The following is a 22,168-nucleotide window of genomic DNA, read 5'->3' as shown; positions in this document are numbered from 1 at the left end:
TACAATAACTAAGCAAAAACAAAAAAACAACAACAAAAAAACCCTTGAGACAAACGAACATTGAGGGGGCCAAGAAAATGGGGCTTCTCTCCTGGCTTTGATCTTGACTATGTGACCCTGGGGAGGTCACTTCCTCTCTGTGTCCTGAGTTTCCTATGTGGTCCCAGAAGTCGGAAAACCTTGGTGTTGGCAAAGTGAGGCCTGTGTACATGTGTATGAGGGGAGGGGCTGCAGGGGAGGGGCGGAGCGGGGGGGGGGGGGGGTCCTTCTCACCATCTCTTGTCACCTCCTTCTGCTGACACTGCAACCCACGCCCAAGGCCATGGGCTGTTCCGTAGTGTGGCATTCCTTAAGACAGTTCAGATTTCATCTGGCTCTTTTCCTGAGCTCCCTCCTCCCCTCCAGAATCCGTCAGGGCCACTCCACCCTTTGTTCCTGGAAGCAGCGTCCCACCAGTTTCCCATGAGGTCTCCACTTTTCAAGGCCTTCTAGGGCCATGTCTTCTCCTCAGGACAATCCAAGTCCAACCATGAGCTGTCCTCTCACTCACCCTGGACCCCTCCTGGCTTCCTCCAGGTCCAGGATGGGGTGGAGAGGGGTTTGGTCCACACAGCCCTCCCCACTGTCAGCCTCAGTGCTCTGGTCTGCGCCTCCTTCCTGCACCCAAGGGCTCTGGACACCTGACCTCTGAGGCTCCTGCCAATCCTGACAGTTTTCTTCTATCTCAGGCCCCCTGGCAATCAGGGGGACAACTGAGGCTGGGCCACGTGACCTCCATTCAGGCCAAACTTGTCTCCCAGTGCAGCCCTGGCTGTGTGGGGGCCCAGGGTTGTCCCCTCCCCAGGCCCTGCTCTGCCACTGACATAGGCGTCACCCTATGCCTTGGAGCCATCATGGTTTTGAGAAGCAGGAGTCAGCAGGAGATTAATTAATCAAAACCTGAACACATCTGCTGTTAATTAATTCTATGCCAAGGGTTAACTCTTCCCTTTCTGGGCTTCTCTGTCCCTTTGGCAGGAAGAGGGAAATAAAGGTGGGGTGTGGGTACCCCTCTTCCTTCCCTCCCTCAGGGGTGAACGTGACACAAGGGAGGGGACCTCAGAGGCCAGGGAAGCCCCATCCATCTGGGGCCTTTGTAGGGGGGTTGTGAGAGTGTTGGTTTTGAGAGTCCATGGCCATCGCTCATGAGTCCTGAGGAAATGTGAGATGGACCCATATCTTTATTTACAGCAACAAATAGAACAGACCTTCCCTCCATTCCCTCCCTCTCCCCTTCCAGTCTTATCTATACCTTTCCCCCCTCCCACCCCACCCTGGGCCCAAGCCCAGCCCTGCCCTCTGGGGTCACTGTATGGGTCAGGCCTCACAGAAGGGGAGACTGGGGAGGGGCTTGGCTGAGGTCAGGTGGGGTGTCTCTTTTCACATTTTGTTGTCCTCTAAGCCTGGGGGCGGGGGAGGGGGGAGGCAGGCACAGGGGCAGTGAGAGGTAGAAAAGCGCACAGCCCCAGCACCCCAGCTTCCCCCATGTCCCGGCCCCCTCCCCCAACTTTCACAGTGTTCTGCAGCCCTGGCAGCTGATCCAGGAACCGTCCCCCCTCCCCCCAGGTCTTCGGTGCTGTTGTCCAGGGAAACCAGCGAGGAGGAGGACCGGCACCGCCCTCTCACCGGGCTGGGGTTCCGAGAGGGCCCGGGGAGGGTGGGAGAGGCCCGGGGGAGGGGGCGGTCCAGCCTCGTGTGACAGCTGGGACGCCGCGGGTCAGGAGGAGAAGCAGAGCCCGCAGCACTCCATGCAGATCTCCAGGCAGTCGGCCGACTCGCAGCAGGCGTCCAGGATGCCGCAGTCCAGGTCGCAGGGCAGGTCGCAGTCGGCGCACTCGCCAGAGCCGCAGCAGCAGCAGCAGAGGCACGAGTCCTCGGAGCTGCAGGAGCCGCACGTGGCGCAGTCCAGGACGATGTTGCACAGCGTCAGGAACTCGCAGAACAGGCAGGACAGGATGCAGTGGACGCAGCAGTCTGCAGGCGAGATGGCCCGGGGCCGGGGACCAGCCGCGGGCGGCAGGCTCACTGAGTGCAGACATAACGCTCGTGCAGCCCTCCCCCGGCTCCGTGAAATGGGGACCCACCTTCCAGGTGACCCCGAGACACGGAGAGTTACGTGGAGTGAGGGTCTGAGCCCCGGCAGCCTGGATCCTGAGTCCCTGCTTTAACCACCCTCGGTCATTTATTTAACGAACACCGAGGGATGACGTGTTCCAGGCACTGTTCTAAGTGTTATGCACGAATTAAACTCATTTAAACTTGCAACAACTCCTTGAGGAGGGGCTGTATTAGCCGCTCTCTACAGATGAAGAAACTGAGGCACAGAGAAGTCACTTCAAAATCTCTCCAGAATCCTACCACTCTGCTCAGCTCTTGCCTGGCGACAGCAACTGCGTCCTCGCTGGTCTCCCCACTCCCTGCCTTTGACTACCGCTCCCAGCCCGCACCTACTCCGCACACGGAAGCCGGAAGGACCCTTGAAAAACTTCTGTTGGATCCCGCCCCTCCTGCCCTCAGAACCCTCTAGTGGCTTCCGCCTCACCAGGAGGAAAAGCCCAAGAGCTCACGGTAGCCCCGACGGCCCCTCCCCAGATCACTCTGCTGTGGCCACACTGGCTTTTCCTGGTCATGCAGGCACTGCCCCCCGTCCCCCCCAGTGCTCCAGCCCCAGATACATGCTCTGCTCATTCTGTCCCCTCCGTCTTTGCCCAAATGTCCCCTCTCGGGGAGGCCTTCCGCGAACACCCTCTTTAATACTGCGAGCTGCTGGGCCCCAGCCCCACCCCCTCGCCGGGGCCTGCTCTGCCTCCCCGCCCAGGACTTAGCACCTCCCGCGGCTTACACAGCCCTCCCCGCCTACTAAAGGGCAAGCACCGCAGGGGCCGGCGTCTTTGTCTGTTACGGTCCCTAGACCGGTGCCTGGCACATTGTGGGTGCTGAGTAAATACACAGGAAGTGAATTAACGCACGATCCTGCCTTGGGCACCCAGCTGGTACGCTGTGGTGCTGGCTCGGCAGCCCGTGTTCTGAACCGCTGGCGTGCTGCCAGGATGCTGGGCTGGCACCCCTCCCAGGGGTCGGGCCATGGGCAGTGTCCAGTTCCCCTGACCAGGCGGGCCCCTGGCTCAAGGTTGCTGGTCCTGTCGGAGTCTCACAGCACCATGCAGGCTCTGACGTCCCCACCCAGTCCTGTGTACAGGGAATGGGGGCTCGCACAGCTGGAACCCCTGCCATCTATCGGCAAACTGGATAAGGGAGTTCTCTTCAGATGCAAATCTGATGAGGTCACCACCTTGCTTAAAACCCTTCGAAGCTCCCTATTGTCTCCCAGATGAAGTCTAGACCCACTATGCAGCTTACTAGGTACCCTCCACCGCGGGAGTCCTGGTCTGCTTGGAGTCTCACCTCCCACCATTCCTCACCTGGAACTTCATAATCCAGCCACACTAGCCAGTTCTCACCTCTGTGCTAATGCACCCTGGCTAGATCCTCCTATGGGTCCTTTAAGGCTTGCTCAGACACCTCCAGAGCCTTCCCAGACTCCCCTCCCCAGCTTTCTGGGCTGGTGTGGGTGTCCCCCTGTGTTCACTTTATCACTCTTCATTTATCTTTTATCACATTACAGAGTGATTACCTGTTTGTGTCTCTCTGATGAGAGCTTTATGAGGCCATGGCCTGGGTACCCAGGACACAGCACAGTGCCTGGCTCACAGCAGATGCCCAGTTCACTTCAGATGCATGAATACCCCCTTCATAAACAAGCCTGTTGGGCAGAATCTGCTCTGGCGGGTGAAAGTTATGAACACATTGTGTGCAAATGTGTACGCTGAATCCTGTTTGCAGAGGACCAGCCAGAGTCCCCCAGCATGGAGAAAAATTACTTAAAAGTTCTGGGGTGAAGGTCAAACATCACTGGGCTACAGGTAGCCGTCACCCAAGCTGAACCGATGCCTGGTGGGACGGGGGACGTGGCTGCCCAGGTTGGTCCCTCAGAGGACCTCTGTGTGACAGGAACAATGGCTGGTATATCTGGGTGCTCTGACCTCCCACTGCACCTTGCAGCCCCCATTCCGCCCCCAATTAAGCATCTGATGGTGCATCATTTTATTACGCTAGGTGCTGTGCTCTCACTGAACAGATGGTCCATTCCTCAAGGAAAATTTCCGTTTCCAGAAATGACGTGGCTTAAGCTGGACGGGCCCAGATGGCTCCACATCTTGTTAGAGCAACTCTGGGAGAGTAGGGATGAGAAGGGGTTGGCCTTGAGAACTCACACGTGCCTTACCTTACCCAACATGTGTCCTCTGCAAGGTTCTCTGATTTAAGAGTCTTGCATCAGACTCCCTGGAGGGCTTGTTAAAACCCAGACTCCCGGGCCCCACCCAGAGGTTCAGATCTGGAGGACCTGGCGTGGGGCTGAGATGCTGCACTTCTAACCAGCAACCTTGTAAAGATGTTGCCGCTGGCCCCTGCGTCAGACTTCGAGGAAGCCAGCTTTGGAGGCTTCTCCCAGAGGGAGGCGAGATGGGGTGCTTACCTTCCTGTGCCTGGAGAGGGATCTGGGAGGCAGCAGACTTGGTGCTGCCCTTGCTTTTCTTGCTGCCTGGGCTGGCTAGAGATGGGTGTGTCTGCAACTTCCGGTGGGCCTTGGGGCCACCCAGGGCACCGTTCCCCGTCCGCCTGGCGCCGCCCAGCTCCGAGGGGTGGCCAGAGCCATTCGCCACTAGTGGGATGCAGCCCAAGGGGTTCCCCTGAGGCTGGCCTAGGAAGATGATGAGAAAGGGCAATGGGGGAGGTGGGAGCTGGGGAGTGGGTCCCTGCACAGCCTCCCGGGGCTCTGCTTGAATCTTGCCTGCTTTGTTCCTAGATACACCACAGGTCATCTAGCTGATCTGTATTTTGCAGATGGGGAAACTGAGGCCCAGGGAAACTGATTTGCCCAGTGGCACATCATGAAACAGCCACAGAGTCGAGCCTGGATCCTGACTCCCAGGTCCGTGCTCATTCTAGAAAAGACAGAGGTGCAAGGCAAAGGGAGAGGTTCAGGGCCCTGGACCCCACCTTCTTACCCCACGTGAAATCCACTCTCCTGCTCTTGGGGTCCTGGGATTTTGGTGAGAGTGGTGGCAGTTGGGGGTGGAGGGACAGCAGGGAAGCAGTTAACTGTCACCTCGGCCCCTGCCAAGCCCCCTGCTGCTTTTGCCCTTCGTGTGTGCCGGGTGATTGATTGGAAACATCTGTTTGGAGATGAATGCCCTGGCCCTGGAATCCAGGGGCTCCTCAGAGCAGCCCCCTATCTCCTGCTCCTTCCGCCTTCAGCTCCCCGCCCCATCCGGCCTCTGTGGGGCAGCTGCAGAAGGGGCTTGCTGAGGGGCCCCTTGGGTCTGAGGAGGGGGAGAAGGGAAGAGGGAGGCCAAGCAGGGAGACCCCAGAAGCTGGGAACCCTGGGTCCCCATCCCAGGCTGAGGAACCAAAACAGCTTTATCAGTGGGGTGTGGGGAGGCTGGCCCTGGAGATCCCCCCAAACACCCCGTTCCTTCCCTCAGGTTTGCCCACCTGGATGGCATGGTTCTGTTCTCAAGAGATGAGGGCAGGGGTGTGTGTGTGTGTGTGTCTCAAGAGATGAGGGCAGGTGTGTGTGTGTGTGTGTGTGTGTGTCTCAAGAGATGAGGGCAGGTGTGTGTGTGTGTGTGTGTGTGTCTCAAGAGATGAGGGCAGAGGGGTGTGTGTGTGTGTCTCAAGAGATGAGGGCAGAGGGGTGTGTGTGTGTCTCAAGAGATGAGGGCAGGTGTGTGTGTGTGTGTGTGTCTCAAGAGATGAGGGCAGAGGGGTGTGTGTGTGTGTGTGTGTCTCAAGAGATGAGGGCAGGGGTGTGTGTGTGTGTGTGTCTCAAGAGATGAGGGCAGGGGTGTGTGTGTGTGTGTGTGTGTGTTGCAAGAGATGAGGGCAGGGGTGTGTGTGTGTGTGTGTTGCAAGAGATGAGGGCAGGGGTGTGTGTGTGTGTGTGTCTCTCAAGAGATGAGGCAGGGGTGTGTGTGTGTGTGCGTGTCTCAAGAGCTGAGGGCAGGTGTGTGTGTGTGTGTGTGTCTCTCAAGAGATGAGGCAGGGGTGTGTGTGCGTGTGTGTGTGTGTGTCTCAAGAGATGAGGGCAGGGGTGTGTGGGGGGGGAGAAGTCTGAGAAGGGGTCACAAGAGTTCGAGGATCTCTCTGCTCAGGGTCCCTGACTCCTGCGCGGGACCCTCTGGCCCTGAGGACCCTCAGTAAATGTGAATGTGGGGCACTTCCATCTCTCAGGCCCTGGGGTCTAGATCCCCAGCTCCCTCCGGGCCAGGTCTCTGGGTTTGGATTGTGGCAGGAGGGGGTGTCTGGGGCGGGAGCTGGAGGCTGAGGAGAGCGGAAGGGGGCCTCAGCGCTTCCCCTAACTGAGGGGGCTGGGCCTTTAAGTAATGGTGGGAGCACATTGCTGGGCACTCACTGCATGCCGGGCACTGTTCGGAGCACTTGGCATGCGAATTGTTCTCAGTATCTCTATAGGGCAGTATCCTCCTTTTACAGATGAGGAAATCGAGTCCCAGGGAAGTACAGTAACTTGTCCAAGGTCACACAGCGAAGGGTCAGAGGTGGGACCAGCTTGGAGGCTAAAAGCTGGGACTCCGAGAGCAGAGAGGCAAGGAGCGGGGCAGAGGTTGGGAGGCAAGGGACCGAGGAATAAGCTGCTACTATCACAACCATCACTACTCTTATAACTAGTAGCTGACATGGTTTGAGCTGTGACTAGGTGCCAGACACACAGTGTTAAGAGCTCTAAGTGTAGTAACTACTTCCTTACGTGCTTTTTTTTTTTTGGCCACACCGAGTGGCTTGCGGGATCTTAGTTCCCTGACCAGGGATTGAACCTGGGCAATGGCAGTGAAAGTGCTGGGTCCTAACCACTGGACCACCAGCAATTCCCAGTAGTAACTTCCTTAAGCATCAAACAGATGTACTATTACTAGCCCATTTTCCAAATGAAAAAACTGAGGCCCAGAAAGGGTAAAACTTGCCAGAGGTTCCACAGCTAGGAAGTGGAGTGGGGAGGGGATGGAGATTGGGAGAAAGGAGCTGAGGGCAAGCTGGGGAGTCAGGAGATGATGGGAGACAGGGCTCTGGGGAGGACCGTGCTGGGAGCCTCTGGCCCTGAGCAGTGGCTGGTGCCTGCATCTGGGTAAACAGGGGTAAGGCCAGGGGAAGTGGCCAGGCCTGAATCATCCTGCCCCCACTGCCTGGCCCCATGGTGGGTGACTGGGCTGAGTCCTTGGCCAGCTTCGGTGCCCCCTGCCCTGCTGCCTAAACATGGGCACAGTGACCAGAGGGCGGGGGCGTGTGGTGAGCTAAGGGCCCAGGAGGTTGGGGCAGACACAGAGCTCGCCTGTGGCCACGGCCGTGGCGGTGGTCGTGGTGGCTGAGTCACAGAGCAAACACTCAGGGCCCCACAGACACAGGGGTGTCTGTCCAACTCCCATCCAGGCCCCCTCCTCCGTGACCACGGCATTCAGCTCTTTCTCTCAGTTCTGCTGGTGGGTGTGTCTGGAGGGCAGTGCACTAGCAGGATTTAGTAACCCTGACTTCCAGGGAGCCCAGCTGACCCCAGATGCCCTGGCTGAAGGCGGCTCCACGCTCGGCCATGCCAGCTGGGCAGGCAGGCATAGGAAAGAGCACTGGGCCAGGAGACCTGAGCTCCCCAGTCTGTGTCCAGGGAGAGTGGGTCTCCTTGCCTCAGTTTCCTCATCTGTAAAATGGGCTTGGCAAGCGCTATCCTGCTGCCTCAATACAGGCCAATGTGGAGAGCGCGTGAGATCATGCAGGGAAAGAAAGTTGGAAAGTGCCAATGTGTCTGTAGATTTTGCGGATCTTACTGGTAATTACAAAATGATTCTGGCTGTCCCTTCCCCTGCTTCTGAGGGTGACAGTGGCGAATTCTCCCCCTCCAGGACCTCCTTGGAGACACTGAGCTAAACCTGGGAATAGAGCTGAGTTTTGCTCCTTTCTACAGAGAGCAACTGCGGGTGTCTCTCCTGCCGGTTTGCTCTTGACACCCTGAAGGCTGGGCTGCCTCAGGCTCCGGCTCCCTGCCCCTGGCCTCATGCTCTCTTGTCCTGAACCACATTGCCTGGAGCCTGTCCACACTCATTTTGAACTAATTTTATCCGAATCATTTTGTATGTGGAGGTCTTCTTCCTAGACAGAAAGGGCAATGTCCTACACCTTTCCACTGCCCACACCTCAAGGTCCTGGCCCACCGCTAGGCTCCCACAGGCACCCACGGCATTTCTGCCAGCCCATCTGCATTGGATTCTCTAGAGCAACCCCTACATGTTGTCACCCCAATCCCCTGACCCCTAGGACTCACGTGTCACAGCTTCTGTGGGGAAGTCGAGGTCAGTGCTGTCCAGGGCCTGGGAGGCCCCAAGGCCATTGCTTTGGGGCATGGAGGGTGCCGCCTCCTCCAGGGAGCCCTCCTCTAGCGCTGCCTCCACAGGTTGAGTGGATCCTGTCACTACCTCCAGCCCAGGCAGGAGGGATAGTGTCTGGGCTAGGGAAAAAGCAGACGACCAAAGGACATTTTCCTGGTGTCCTCCTGTTTGCCCAGCCCTGGTCCCCTTCCCACAGCCCAGAATGCCGTGAGCCCTCATTCTTGGTCTCTGTACCAGTTACCCAGCCCTTACCCTATCTGGCAACAGTGCCAGACTCTAGAATAGAAAGTTCCCAAACCACAGCCCATGAACGAGCAAGGGTGTGTACATGTGCACGTGTGTGTGTGTGTGTGCGCACCGTCAGGGAGAGGGGCCCGAGATGCATGGTATAAGGGAAGTGGGGGGAGGCAGAAACACAGCACAGGAGAGAAGAGACAGGCAGCGATGGGGAGACAGGGACAGGCATCCAGAGTGACATGGAGAGAGAAAGAATCAAAGGCACAGTGAAAGGTAGAAGCAAAGACAGACAGTGCATCAGAAAGTGGGAGACTGGGCACGGAGGAGGGCGCCCCAGACGCCCAGTGACAGACAGCCCGGGAAAGGCAGGAGACTCAGCAATTGAGCGAAAGTCAGCGATGGAGAGAAAGATAAAGATGAGGTCAGAGGCAGAGGCGATGGAGAGGGAGTGGGATACAGACAGAGCAAGAGGGAGACGGACAGTGAGCAACTGGGGCTGAGAAAGAGGATGACAGCAAGAGAAAGAGTCAGAGAACCCTGGGTGGTGAGGCGGAGCCTGGGGGGTGAGGCGGAGGGGCTCCAGGCAGGAAGAGAGACGGGGAGACGGCCCAAGAGTGCTGGAAGAGGCGTATGGCAGCCACATGTAATTACAGTGAGTGGCTCGGCCCCTCTGTGCAGGGTGGGCGGAAGGCAGAAATGGAGCCACCTACAGTTCCTGAGGCAGCAGGACTAGGGCCTCCTGGGCCCAGGGGAGGAAAGTTCTGGGGGCTGAGAGGTGGGGCAGGGTGGCAGAAAGGTGACCGGGCGTGGGAAGGCCTGAGGGTGGACAGGAAGGGTGAAGCCCAGGGTCATGGGGCCAGGGGCCAGGCTGGGCAAGGGCAGGGTGCAGCCTGGGCCTCCCATCAGCCCCCAGGTCGTGCAGTGGGAATGACAGGGGCCTCAAGAGGGTGCCCCTCCCCCAAGCCGCACTGGGAGCAGGGGAGACAGAAACGAGAGACTCAGAGAGACACAGAGACCAAAGGGCTCAGGGAGAGGAGAGTGACACAGGGAGCCACAGAGAAAGATGAAGAGAAAGGGTGATGAAACCCAGAGAGTAAGAGGTCAGCGCCCACCCGAACACACCACACACAGAAATCACGAGACACACCCACAGGGACAGAGAGAGACAAAAACTAGTCTTGGAAACAGTAACGGAACCAATCACAGAGCACAGAGGGCCTTACACAGGGGTTCCTTCCCTGAGCTGTCTCCAAACAGGGGTGGAGGGGTAGGGAAGGAGATCTTTAGAGGGATCAATTCAGGTTGGGCATGTAGGTCTGGGGGATGGGAGCATCCTGAGGGGAGGGGACAATCCTTGTTCCAAAGACCCTGGTCTCCCACGGCCAGGGGGACCGAGGCCCCAGGGACCCCACGTGGGTCGTACAGAGAGCAGCCGGCATGCTCCCACCTGCCTAGGGAAACCATTAACCCTGCCTGGAGCTGGGAGCTGGGACAGGGAGCAGGGAGGGCTGGGGCTCCCACCACTCCTGAAAGGTGGCAGTTCTGTGCTGGGAACCCCTCCTGGTGCCCAGGGAGGCAGGGGGCAGGTCCCTCCAGCCCCATCCATTCCTTGGGCCTACTGAGAGCTCTCTGCGTTAATGAGAGGTCAAATGGCTTTGGGAGGATCGCAGGGCTCGCACGAGGGGAAGCAGGGAAGCAGAGACAACCCCCAAGGGGGATCCAGGCCGCCGGCTCCATGGCACCTCTCCCAGCCCAGAGCCTGGTCTACAGCAGCACAGACGGGACAGGACGGTGGAGGGTCACGACCAACCTGGCATGGAGAGGGAGGCTCACAGCTTGAGTCCTAATTCCCAGGAAGGGAGGGGGCCGCCCAGCTCCAGCCTCTGGCCCCAGAGGCGTCTTGCCAAAGCCCTGAAGCGGAGTGCTGACTCTCCCAGGTGGTGTAATGACAGAGGCCTGAGCCAGGAGCTGGAAGACCCAAGCCCTGGTTTTTACCAGATACCAGCTTGGGCGAGTTACCAGGAATTGGGTCACCTTGTGTGAAAGGGGGCTCACCATGCTTGTCCCTCAGGGTTTCAAAGAGTAAATGAAACACTCAGCAGTGCCTGGTATTCAGGGGGCCACTCACATACCCTTCCATCTGCCCATCCCCCTGCCTGCCCTCCCTCCTCTCCCTTCCTTCCTTTCCTCCTTCCTTCCTGTGCTGTTTGGTGTAACAGCTACGACGCACCTCCCAATACGTCAAGCACTGGGTGGACCAAAATGAGAAAGACCTGGTCACTCCCCCAGGAGTTCTCTGTCGGGGTGGGGGTGGGTGACAGTCACATACACCGAAGGGCAAGAGTTACAGCAGGGGCATCTAAGAACTGTGGAAGCACAGAAGGTGGGCACTTATCCCAGGGGGGTGTGTGTGTGTTTGTGTGTGTCTAGGAGGCTTCTTGGAGAAGGCAATGGCTACACTGGGTCTTAAATAATCAATCAGTCAGCAAAGAAGGGGAAAAGGACCTTTCGAGAACAGCAGCAGAAGCCAAGACCCCAGTGTGAACAGCTATAGCATGAACGAGGGGAGACTAGAATGATAACTGGGGCACGGTGGGCCTTGTGGTCACTTCCCAGGCTTTCTCCTGAGGTCACCAGGGCACACAGAGGTGACACTGTCAGTCCTGCAGTGGAAGGAACCAGGATTGCAGCTCTCTTGGCCCCCAGGGTTGAAGAGGGAGGAAGGAGAGGAAGAGGAGTTAGGAGACTGGTCCTCACCTGGGCCCTCCTACCCCTATGTCACCTGCCACTCTCTGGGCAGTGTCTCCTAAGTCACCTACAGGGCTGGTGACCTTTAATCTGGTGGGAACAGGAAATTACAGAGAGCACAGACAAAGTCCCGAGGAGGCCCCTCCTGCAGGAAACCTGCCATTCTGGGGTGAGCACCAGACCTTGGAAGGAAACCAGGGGGGAAAGTAAATCCAGTCCAGTCATCTTGACCTGGAAACACTGAGGGACAGACCTCCTGGAGCCGGGAGGGCTGCGGAGGGGACCCAGCAGACACTGGGGGAGCAGCGCTGAGGGCAGAAGAGGAAACTGTGCCGAGGGCCCAGAGACGTGGGAGCAGGCAGAGAATGAACAAGACGTGGCAGGAGGGCCTGGTCTGCGGGTGACACGCTGCCCAGGGGCCCCGACGCCAAGATGCTGGAGAAGAAACAGCTCTCCCTGCAAGCACGTGGAGCCGAAAAACCAGACAAGAGGCGGGGCCCATGTGCTCAACAATCAAAAGACGGAAAGAGCCCAGTTTTCCTTCTTGCGACCAGGAGACCCCTGCCCAGCCACAGAGGGGAGAACATCTCTGAGGAGAAAGTCCCGGAGGATGGGAGGCCAGCAAAGGACAAGGGCCACCGTGTGGACAAGAAGCTCAAGTTGTGTGTGAAGGCATCTGCCCCGGGTCGGGGTGGGGCTGGAGTCCCTGGCTGGGGCCCCACCAGAGCCACCTTTTTCTAATGTGCACAGGGGGTAATTCCCTGGCGGTCCAGTGGTTAGGACTCCGCGCTTCCACTGCAGGGGGCACGGGTTCGATCCCTGATAGGGGAACTAAGATCCTGCACGCAGCACGGTGCAGCCAAAAATAAATAAATAAATAAACTTAAAAAAAATAATAATGTGCACAGCGGGCCAGCCATGCTGGTGGCGTCCCTGAGCAGAAGCCCCAGCCCCGCACTTCTCTCAAGAGTCCCCATCTCCAAGGGGGAAACACAGAAAGGCAAGAGCCCCTGTGCCTCGACATATTCTCATCCCTAACATGGGATAAGGTTCAGGTCAATGCCCTGAGTTCTGGAAAGACAGCCCCAGAAGAGGGTGGAAAAGTCACGTTTAAATCCATAAGCCCGAGAGCGAAGCAGAGAGACTCAAACTTCAGCCAGACCCTGTGTGCTCCCTCTGCCTGCTGTTCCTGGATGGAGAAGGAGTTCGGGGGACGTCTTCCAGGTGGGAAGGGTTCATTCCAAGCCTGGAAGGTGTCCACAGGGCCCTTGTCCCCAAGCTCCGGTGCCTGGTCCCTCCAGCTGAGCCCTCTCCATTGTCTTCGTGGACAGTGGACCCAGTTTTCCCCTTCGGAGCTCCGACCATCTCTGCAGAGAGAGGGCCAGGATCTGATCTGCTCAGAGAGTAGTGACCAAAGCCCCACGTTCCAATCTCTCCTTGGCCTGGTATTCAAGGCCTCGGTCTATATCTTCAGCCTACTCAATGGACAAGGATCCTATGTTCCAGGCTGGCCGACCTCTCCATGGCCCCAGGCCACCACAGGGCCTTCTGCCCAATCCATCCAAGCTTATATTGTTCCCCTTGATCAGAATGTCCTACCTCTCCCCTCTCCCCAGATCCAACTCATCCTTCATGACCCAGCTGGAGTTTCACCTCTTCCTCCAGAAAGCCTTCCCTGACCCTCGAGCCAATAGTCTCTCCTCGGAGTGGCCACTTACTGAGAACTCAGCGTCCAGGGTTCCCTGCTGTAAACTGTAACTAGGGAGTGAAGTGCGGGTCCTCAATCAGGCTGCAGCCCCAGTCTGTCTCTGCACCCCCAGTAAGCACTTAGCAAACGTCTGTTGCTGAGGATTGAGTTCTGGAGCCTGGAGCCCCAGGTCAGGAGGAGAGAGAACGAGAAGGTGAGAATTAGGGTTGGCACCTGGCACCAAGAAGGCAAGAATGTGGACTCACTTGATACACACTTGTGACACACAGGTCACAGGCTCAGGTCACCAGGCTGAGGACTTGTGAGGGCCTGAGATGGCCAGTTAGGCTGGGTCCAGTTGGTTTTATTTTAGGTCTGAAGGCTCCAGTTCCCCAGGAAATTCAATTTAGAACCAAGAGCAGGAATGTGACGCCACAGTGCTGGACAGAAATCTGTGGGTTAGGGAGCCAGGCTCCTGGGGCTCTCAGGGCTGGATGGGGAAGAGGCCACTGGGGGAGCCAAGGGTGTGCGGGCTTGGCCACCTTCCCCGACCAGAGCTGCCCTGGGTCCCCTTGCACCCCTGTCTGCATCTTGCGTGGCTGAGGGAGGGGCTGACTTGCTCCCTGGCTATCTTGCCAGCAGGGCCATGGCCTTGCTGTTCTGTCAGCACTCAGCAGGGAGCGTGGGGGATTCTGGTCTCCGATTTAGGCGTCCGTGGGGTTTTGGCTGGGTCTCCTGCGGTTTGGGCTTCCTGGGCAGCAGGCTCATTCTCCCAAGGCAGCAGAGCCAGGCCTCTGTGTTATGAAAGCCACATTGTCTGGCCCAGCCCAGGCTGGGGAGGGGGCTCGCTGGGGCACTGGGGGGCCTCAAGTTACAGCCCAGGGCTTAACCCTCCCAGTGGCCCACCCTGGCCCTTGCCCTTGCCCCGAGCACATTCAGCCCCTCCTTTCCCTACTGGGGCTCGAAATGGGTCAGACAGGGGCGAGGATCTTGGAAGGAAGGAGTGGAGGCGAGAGCAGAGAAAATGGATAAGCAGGGGAAGAATGGGAGAGTGGGAGAGAAGCAGGAGGCCGAGAAAGAGAGGAGGGGCTAGGGACAGAGAAAGAGCCTTCCCAGGTCTCTGCCCCTAGCTCTCTCTCCAGGCTGCAGGAGCCCAGTTCTTGGGGCAGTTTATTCCCCAGAAGTCCCTACTCCAGGGTCCCCACAGAGGGGGGGAATCGGAGGGCTGGTGGGATGCACAGCAGACACATTAGTCTCACGTACATGCCGGCTCCTGGCCAAACGTCTCCGACTTGTCCTCACTCTAGGAGACCCCCAGCCCCACCCTGCACCTCCACAGCCCTGCGTCTCCAAAGGGCCAGCATCCACACCAGGTAGACCTGGGCCTCTCCAAATGGGCAGACCAGCTCCCATGGGCGGATATGGAGACTGAGGCCAGAGAGGGGAAGGAACTTGTCCAAGGCCGTGCAAGGAGTTAGTGTCAGAGGTCCAGGACCAGACCTCCGTTATTCAGAGACTCAAAGAGGGGAGAAAGGGCAAATGGGGCTGGGTGAGAGGAAGGCAGAAGATTAGACTAGCCTAGAGCTAGGATTAAAGGCATGAAATCTGGGCCTGTACTCCTGCATGCCACCCCTCCAGCCCCCCCCCCCCCCCGCAACAAAACCCAGATGTTCCTGACTTCTCCCTGTCCCTGTGGTCCATTGTGAGCCTCAGCTCACATGTGTATGGTGAGGGGCTGGACTGAGAGCCACAGCCCCAGGACTCCCCTCCACCCCCTCCTCAGACCCCCTCAGGGAGTCACAAACCCTCCCGGGGTTGGGAGGCTCCTGCAGGAATCCCTGGGAGGTTACAGACCCCTTGAGTTGAGGGAAGGGGCGTTTCACTCGGGTGGTGAGCACTTGATTGGGGTGAGTGCATGAGACAGAGGGAGAGAGAGAGGAGGAGAAGGAGATAAAGCGTGTGTGTGTGTGCGTGTGCGTGTGCGTGCGTGTGCGCGCGCGCGCGCGTCCCTGCAGGGTAGGGGTGGCGGGGACTGGCCGGGCCCGGGTGGGGAGGAAGACGAGCGAGACGGAATGGCAAGGAGGGGAGGGGCCGGGTCCTGTCGGACAAAAGTTTTCTGGAAGCGCTAGGCTCTGGCTGAGTTGGGGGAAGGGAAGGAGAGAAAGACTCAGACACCCCCACCCCGCCTAAGGCCCCCATAAATATTTACACACTGGGCAGAAAAGGCTGGGACACAAATCCCAGACGGACAGACAGACACTGCGGTGTGTGTGTGTCTGGTGCTGGGAGTGGGGAGAGTTGGAGCCAACTTGGCGCGGCCACCGCCTCCGTTCGGGCCCTACCCCCATCGCCTCAGCCCTCCACTCTCTTTGGACCCGGTCCCCGATGCCCAGATTCCTCGCCTCCACCTCCACTCAAGCTTCCCGAACCGTCTCCCCCCTTCTCAGGGAGGAGGGGGGAGAATGACCACCTCCCCCAACCCCCTACCCGGCTCTCGTCCAGTCTAGCTCTCCATCCCCGGTCCTACCTGGGTCGGGGGCTGCGCTGGGGGCTCCATGGGGCGCGTCGCAGTGAGGGGGGCGCTGGCCACTCACCTGGGACATCGGCCCGGGACCTGCGGGAAACAGGGCTCAGCGGGCGGGGCGGAAGGTCCCCGCGCGCGCGAAAGGGGAAAAGGGGGCCGGGCAGAGGGCGATCCAGCGGCAGCCTTGCGCCTATCCCTTCCCAGCCCGGCCCCCGATCGACTTACTCGTGCGAGCTGCGCGCCGCTCTCTCGCGCCGCGGGGATCACTGCGCGGGGCCTGCCATGCGTGACGGCCGCGAGCGCCCCAGCCCAGGGGCAACTCGGCTCCACTGCGCTCGCCCCGCGCCCCTCCCCTCTCACTCGCTCCTTTCTCCCATTTCGGCGCCAGCGCGCGCCGCTGGCCCCCTTCCTTCTGCCTCCTTTCCCTGTAGCCCCCTCGCTCCTCCCCTGCTTGCCTCTCCTCTTCCCTCCCCTCCTCCCCGGCCCACCCTCTCCCCGCCCCCTCCTCGCCTTCCCAGGCGCACCCACCCCCCCACGTCCCTTCCCCCGCGCCGGGCTCGGCGCTGCCTGGGCGGGACACGTCTGTCCGCGGGGCGCCGCGGCTGGAGCCCCCACAGGAAGCCGGCTCCGCGCGTTTCCTCCGCGCTCTCGGAGCTGGGCCCAGTCTCCCCAGATCCCCGCCCCCCTCCCAGGCCCAGCTCCCCGGGGGGCGTGCAAAAGGGGCCGCGCGCGCTCCCCTTCGCCTGTCCTAAACTCTGCAAAAGTTTTCGAAAAAGCAAGAGAACGAGAGAGAGAGAGAAACCATGGTGACCACAACTACCTCGAGCCAATTGTCTGAATATTTGTGGACCCCAAATCTCGTTGTCCCAAAGGTGGGAGTGATCAAGTTTCTCAGGCACCCTTTGCCCACTCCCTTGGTCTCTGCCCCGGGGTCCTAAGCCTTGGCACAGACCAGAAGTTTGTCCCTCCGGGAAATCCGGTTAGTGACCAACTAGCATCCCGTGTCCTACAGCAGCCCTAATTCCCCCACCTCCACCAGCCGTGCGTGGGAATTTGGTCAGAAACCCAACTTTGGAGGCAAAGAGAGGTTCTCGAGTTTAGCCTTTCTTTTGGCTCCAGACTGGAATCCGAGGCCTTCCAAATTGCGGGCGCTCGGGAAAGGGGAGACAGGGAGCCCCTCCCGGCGGGGGCAGCCCGGCGACACATCTGGAATTGTGAGCTGGGTCCCTCCTCAGGGCCGGGGGTAGGAAGGAGCCGTGGCCAGAGAGTCGGGGTGGGGGGAGTTCAGGGACCCTCAGCGTCGCCCAGGGAGCAGGTCCCCGAGGATGGGGGAGGGCATGGAGCCTGCGGGCCCGCTGGGTGGGGGTGGGCGGGCCCGTGGGATGATCAGGTGAGGCCGCCCGCTGTGGTGACAGCGTCTCAGCCACGCTAGACCAAGGACTCCTCGGAGCCGAGTATGGGCTCCGCACCACGAGGGCCCGTGAGCAATTAGGGAGGCGACGGCGGCTCCAGGCCTGTTCTGCCGGTTCCGCCTTCCAGCCCGGAGTTGAAGCCGGGGCTGGGACGCGGGGGCCGAGCTAGGGACTCGGGGCCTCTCCTTGGTGTCCCCCAGTCCCCGCAGTCGCTACTTACGACGCTCGAAGGTCCCCGCGGCGCCGTCGAGGCCAGGACCGCTGTGGTCCCCGCGATGAGGCCAGGTGGCTTCGGCCGGAAGTGGGGGGCCCCCGGGCCGGGAGGAAGGGGTCCCGCTCCCGCGGCCGCGCTGCCTGGTGCGGGCCCGGCCTGGAACTCCGGGAGCCAGCCCGGATCAGGCTGTTGTATGGAAATTCCGGGGAGCGGGGTGGACTCCCCCTTCCCGGCAAGGGCTGAGTCACTGGGACGCACCCGTGGGGCTTGGCGACTGCAGCATTCTGACCAGCTTACCTGGGTCCGCGAGCTTGGCCTCACCCGCCGCCAAGAGTGGAAGTGGAAGGGCGTAAGGGGGCGGGGTGGTGGACATGGTCCCCAGTGCAGTCCCCACCGTCGCTCTCCGTCCTCTCCTGAATGTGGGGCCCCCTCCCTAACCACAGACCCTAGCCCTGCACCACTAACCCGCCCCGCCTCCCCACTGCTTCTCGGTCTCTATCCAGGGCCCCTAAACTCTGGATCGGCCCAGTCAGTCTCCCAGCCTTACTGTCCGAAATCAGCTGCTTGGGATCCAAAGTCCTCTGAATCTGGCCCAACACTAATTAATATGTCTGGTTTGTTGGAAATGTAAAATAGGCTTTACATTTAATCCCACATACCGGTTATACAGGTGTGCTCAGTTTGTGAAAATTCAGCAAGCTGAACATTTAAGGTGCATGCACTTTTTTATATGGCTATTATACTTGAATAAAATGTTTTAAAAAATCAACACTCAAAAAAAAAAAAAATCAACACTCATTAAAATCAACATTCTAGGACAAAACACAGTATGGTGTGATGACCAGGCATGGGACTCCAGTTCCACATCCCAACTCCACCATCCACGTGTTTCCTTGGAGAAGTCCCTTTACCTCTCTGAGCCTCAGGAGGGATGAACATTGGGGGCCTCCATGTGGAACCTAATAGTTTCATTGTTATCCAGGACCAGGACTAGGGTGAGGTAAATGGGGTGCTCCTCTGGGGTGCAAAATTTAGGAAGGTGCCAAGATAAAAAAATGTTTTAATTCAATATTTTTAAAAAGCCAAATCAGCAAATTACAGCCCTGCCAGCCAGCTGCCTATTTTTACTTACTTATTTATTGGCTGTGCCTCACAGCTTGTGAAATCTTTTTTTTTTTTTAATTTTATTTATTTATTTATTTATTTATGGCTGCGTTGGGTCTTCGTTGCTGTGCGCGGGCTTTCTCTAGCTGCGGTGAGCGGGGGCTACTCTTCGTTGCGGCGCGCAGGCTTCTCATTGCAGTGGCTTCTCTTGTTGCAGAGCACGGGCTCTAGGTGCGTGGGCTTCAGTAGTTGTGGCACGCAGGCTCAGTAGTTGTGGCTCACGGGCTCTAGAGCGCAGGCTCAGTAGTTTTGGTGCACGGGCTTAGTTGCTCCGCAGCATGTGGGATCTTCCCGGACCAGGGCTGGAACCTGTGTCCGCTGCATTGGCAGGCGGATTCTTAACCACTGTGCCACCAGGGAAGTCCCAGCTTGTGAAATCTTAGTTCCCGGACCAAGGATGGAACCAGGGATTGAACCCAGGCCCTCAGCAATGAAAGTGCCGAGTCCTAACCACTGGACCACCAGGGAATTACCCAGCTGCCTATTTTTATAAATAAAGTTTTATTGGAACCAGGGACAGGATTAGGGTGAAGCCAGTGAGATGGGATCACGCAAGTTCAGGGTTAGATCCTGTCTTTATTTAAAATATTGGCATTTTGTTCATTATAGATTTTTTTGCATTAATTTTGATTTTTAGATATATTGCAGGAAAATATTGTTTACCGAGTAATTACCGAGTAATTGTAATTACCGAGTTTTTTGATGCTCCCTTAAGTTTTGCACCTGAGCCTCACTCACTCTTGGCCTTACACACCTCACCATTGTCCCTGGCCTATTACTGTCTTCTCCTGAAGGACCTGGATAGGACCCCAGAGTAAATGAGCGGGAGGCTGAAGATGCTTCCACCCCCCTCACCAACACCCTCAACACCAGGTAGGCTCTGCATTCAAGCCCAGGCCTAGCTTTCCTGGGGCCCACTGATCAGTTCAGAGTCAAATGCAAAGTCCTTACAATGGCCTTCAGGCTCCAAGAGCTGGGCTCGACCTGCCTTCGCCTTCATCTCCCCTCACTCATTTCCTTCCAGCTTGCTGCTCCCTGAGTTTGTTTTTTCAACTCGCCTCGTGTGCTTGCCTCAGGGCCTTTGCACTTGCTCTTCCCTCTGCCCAGAATGTGCTTCCCTTAGATATTCACTTGGCCCCCTTCCTTGTTTCCTTTTACTTATGTCACCTTCTCAGAGAGGCCATTGCAGACCCCTCACTCTCTGTCCCTTCCCACCACTTTATTATTCTTCATAAACCTTTCACCTCTTGTTGATTAGTAGAATGAAAGCTCCAGGAGAGAGGGGACTTTGCTTTGTCTGCTAGGGTATTCCCTAGAATTGGGTCTGACACAGAGAGCTCAATAAATATTTCATTTCACAGATGGAAAACAAGGGGCCAGAGAGGGGAAGGGGCATTAGCAAGTCACGCAGTGAGTTGGTGGCAAGAGCTTACTAAATCCCATGTTTCCAGACTCCCAACTCAGTGCTCTTTCCTGCCTCCTGGGGCTTATCCTCACCCCCTACCCCCACAGCCCTCCAGACAGCGAAGGGTGACCCTGCACAGCTCTCCTGTATGCTCCCTTCCACACAATGTGATTACAGAGCCTGGCCAGGCTCCAGACCCTGGCGTCCACCCCTCTCCAGTGTCCAGCAGGCATGCACAGCTCTTCCTGGCTTCCTGTCTGGCACAGGGCTGGTTGGTGGCTGGGCTGGGTTTCGCAGCTGGACCACAGCTGTGGTCTCCGTACCCTGGAGAGTGGGGGACAGGCCATTGTGGTGCGACCTCCCTGCAGAGGGCTGTGTTGAAGGGGGTGTGTTTGTGTGTAGTGGGGGGAGGGGGATGCTGGATAGGAACTGAACAACTAGATAGGAACACCCTCCCTAATGAGCAGAGTGGAGAATGGGGCTCTAATCCCCCCTTCCTCAAGGACATGGCATGGGACGGCAGGAGGGGAGCTCTGGGCCCCAGGCCTGACTCTGTTCCTCTCCTCTATTCTTGGTGATCAGAAGACGGTGGTGTGTCACATTCAGTACACATGAGTTTGGGTATGTTCTATATGCCAGCCCCTTGCTGGATTGTTCTAGATTTGTTGCTTCCTTTCTTTTCTTTTTTTTTTAAATTTACTTTTTTTAACATCTTTATTGGAGTATAATTGCTTTACAGTGTTGCGTTAGTTTCTGCTGTATAACAAAGTGAATCAGCTATATGTATACATATATCCCCATATCCCCATATCCCCATATCCCCTCCCTCTTGCGTCTCCCTCCCATGTTGCTTCCTTTAATACCCACACAGTCCGGATAGCTATTATCCTCATTTTACAGGTGAGGAAGCTGAGGCACAGTGAGGTGAAGTGACTTGCCCATGGCCACACAACTAGTATGGGTTGCAGCTGGGACTTGTACCACATTTCTTTTATTTTTTAATTTTTTTTGGCCGTGCCGTATGGCATGCAGGATCTTAGTTCCCTGACCAGCGATCGAACCCATGCCCCCTGCAGTGGAAGCGTGGAGTCTTAACCACTGGACCGCCAGGGAAGTCCCTTGTACCACATTTCTGAAGCCCACTGCAGTGCTCATTCTAATCCCTGACATGGCCTTTAGCACAGAGAGAGAACTGTGATATTCTTCGGAATGTGTCCCCCACCTCCAAGCTGGCTGCTGGAGATGGAGGCATGGCCCTGGCCCCCCTCCTCTGTCTCATCGGTAATTGGCAGCGTAGAAAGAGTGGGGCTTGGTTTGGTATCGTGGAGACCCCATTTGCATCCTGGCTCACTCACTTCTACCTAGCTCTGTGATTTGGGGCAAGTCATTTGAACTCTCTGAGCTTCCAGTTCTGTCGTGTAAACCCAGGAGGATGGTTCCCACTTCACAATTGGGAAGAAATTAAGTGAGCACCTGGTACAACAACAGAGGCTTCAGTAAATGGTAGCTCCCTTGCCCGGGTCTGCCCTCCCTGACGCTCACCCAGCAGCAAGCAAGGGGAGCCTCACAGGGCACGTGTCCAGCACCTTACACGGTGCTCACTATGCGACAGGCACAGTTCACAGCACTTTACATGAATTAACCAGTTTAATAGTCACAACATTAAATATCAGTTAATACTAAGTACCAATATTTCCCCCATTTCACAGGTGAGGAAACAGAAGCACAGAGAGGTTCAGCAACTTGCTTAAGCCTCACAGCCTTCCCTTCAGCACCGTCTTCCCTGGGGGGAGGGAGGGGACTCAGGGCTGATCCTCTACTGGATAGATCCTCTTCATCCCCCAGGGAAGTTAATTAACTCTGAGCTGCTGTTAATCACGTATAAATGCCCTTATGCACTGGCCTCCAAACTTTTTTTTTTTTAAGTAATTCAACTTTATAACAATTATAAGTAAACCTCTTAAAATTTTCTGGACAGTGCCAGTCTTAAAAAAAAAAAAGATTTATTTTTTAGAGTAGATTTAGGTTCACAGCAAAATTGAGTGGAAAGTATAGAGAGTTCCCGTACACCCCCTGCCCCACACATACCCAGCCTCCCACATCATCCACATGCCCCCCAGAGTGCTACATTTGTTACAGCTGATGGATCTGCACTGTCACATCATTATCACTCAAAGTCCATAGCTAACATTCAGGCTCATTCTTGGCATTGTACATTCTGTGGGTTTTGACAAACATATAACGACATGTATCTACCACTATAGTATCGTACAGAGTATTTTCAC

General features: G+C 57.3%; 1 protein-coding gene across 2 annotated transcripts; it reads right to left on the bottom strand.

Moving 5' to 3' along the window:
• Positions 1–1,345: 1,345 nt before the first annotated feature.
• Positions 1,346–16,293, bottom strand: MDFI (MyoD family inhibitor). 2 transcript variants are annotated; one of them, XM_068557930.1, is made up of 5 exons: positions 16,217–16,293; positions 15,692–15,778; positions 8,429–8,611; positions 4,577–4,801; positions 1,346–2,013 (listed from the first exon to the last, which is right to left on the bottom strand). In XM_068557930.1, the coding sequence occupies exons 2-5, from the start codon at positions 15,765–15,767 to the stop codon at positions 1,757–1,759; spliced, it is 741 nt and encodes a 246-aa protein (XP_068414031.1). In that variant the 5' UTR covers positions 15,768–15,778; positions 16,217–16,293; the 3' UTR covers positions 1,346–1,756. The 2 variants fall into 2 exon arrangements, with proteins under 2 accessions (XP_068414031.1, XP_068414030.1); XM_068557929.1 differs by lacking the exon at positions 16,217–16,293 and adding an exon at positions 15,914–16,099.
• Positions 16,294–22,168: the final 5,875 nt, after the last annotated feature.

The sequence above is a fragment of the Eschrichtius robustus genome, chromosome 12 (genome assembly GCF_028021215.1).
Source record: "Eschrichtius robustus isolate mEscRob2 chromosome 12, mEscRob2.pri, whole genome shotgun sequence".
Lineage (NCBI taxonomy): Eukaryota > Metazoa > Chordata > Mammalia > Artiodactyla > Eschrichtiidae > Eschrichtius > Eschrichtius robustus.
The sequence above is the reverse complement of the archived record's forward strand: the minus strand, read 5'-3'. Positions and strand labels throughout refer to the sequence as shown.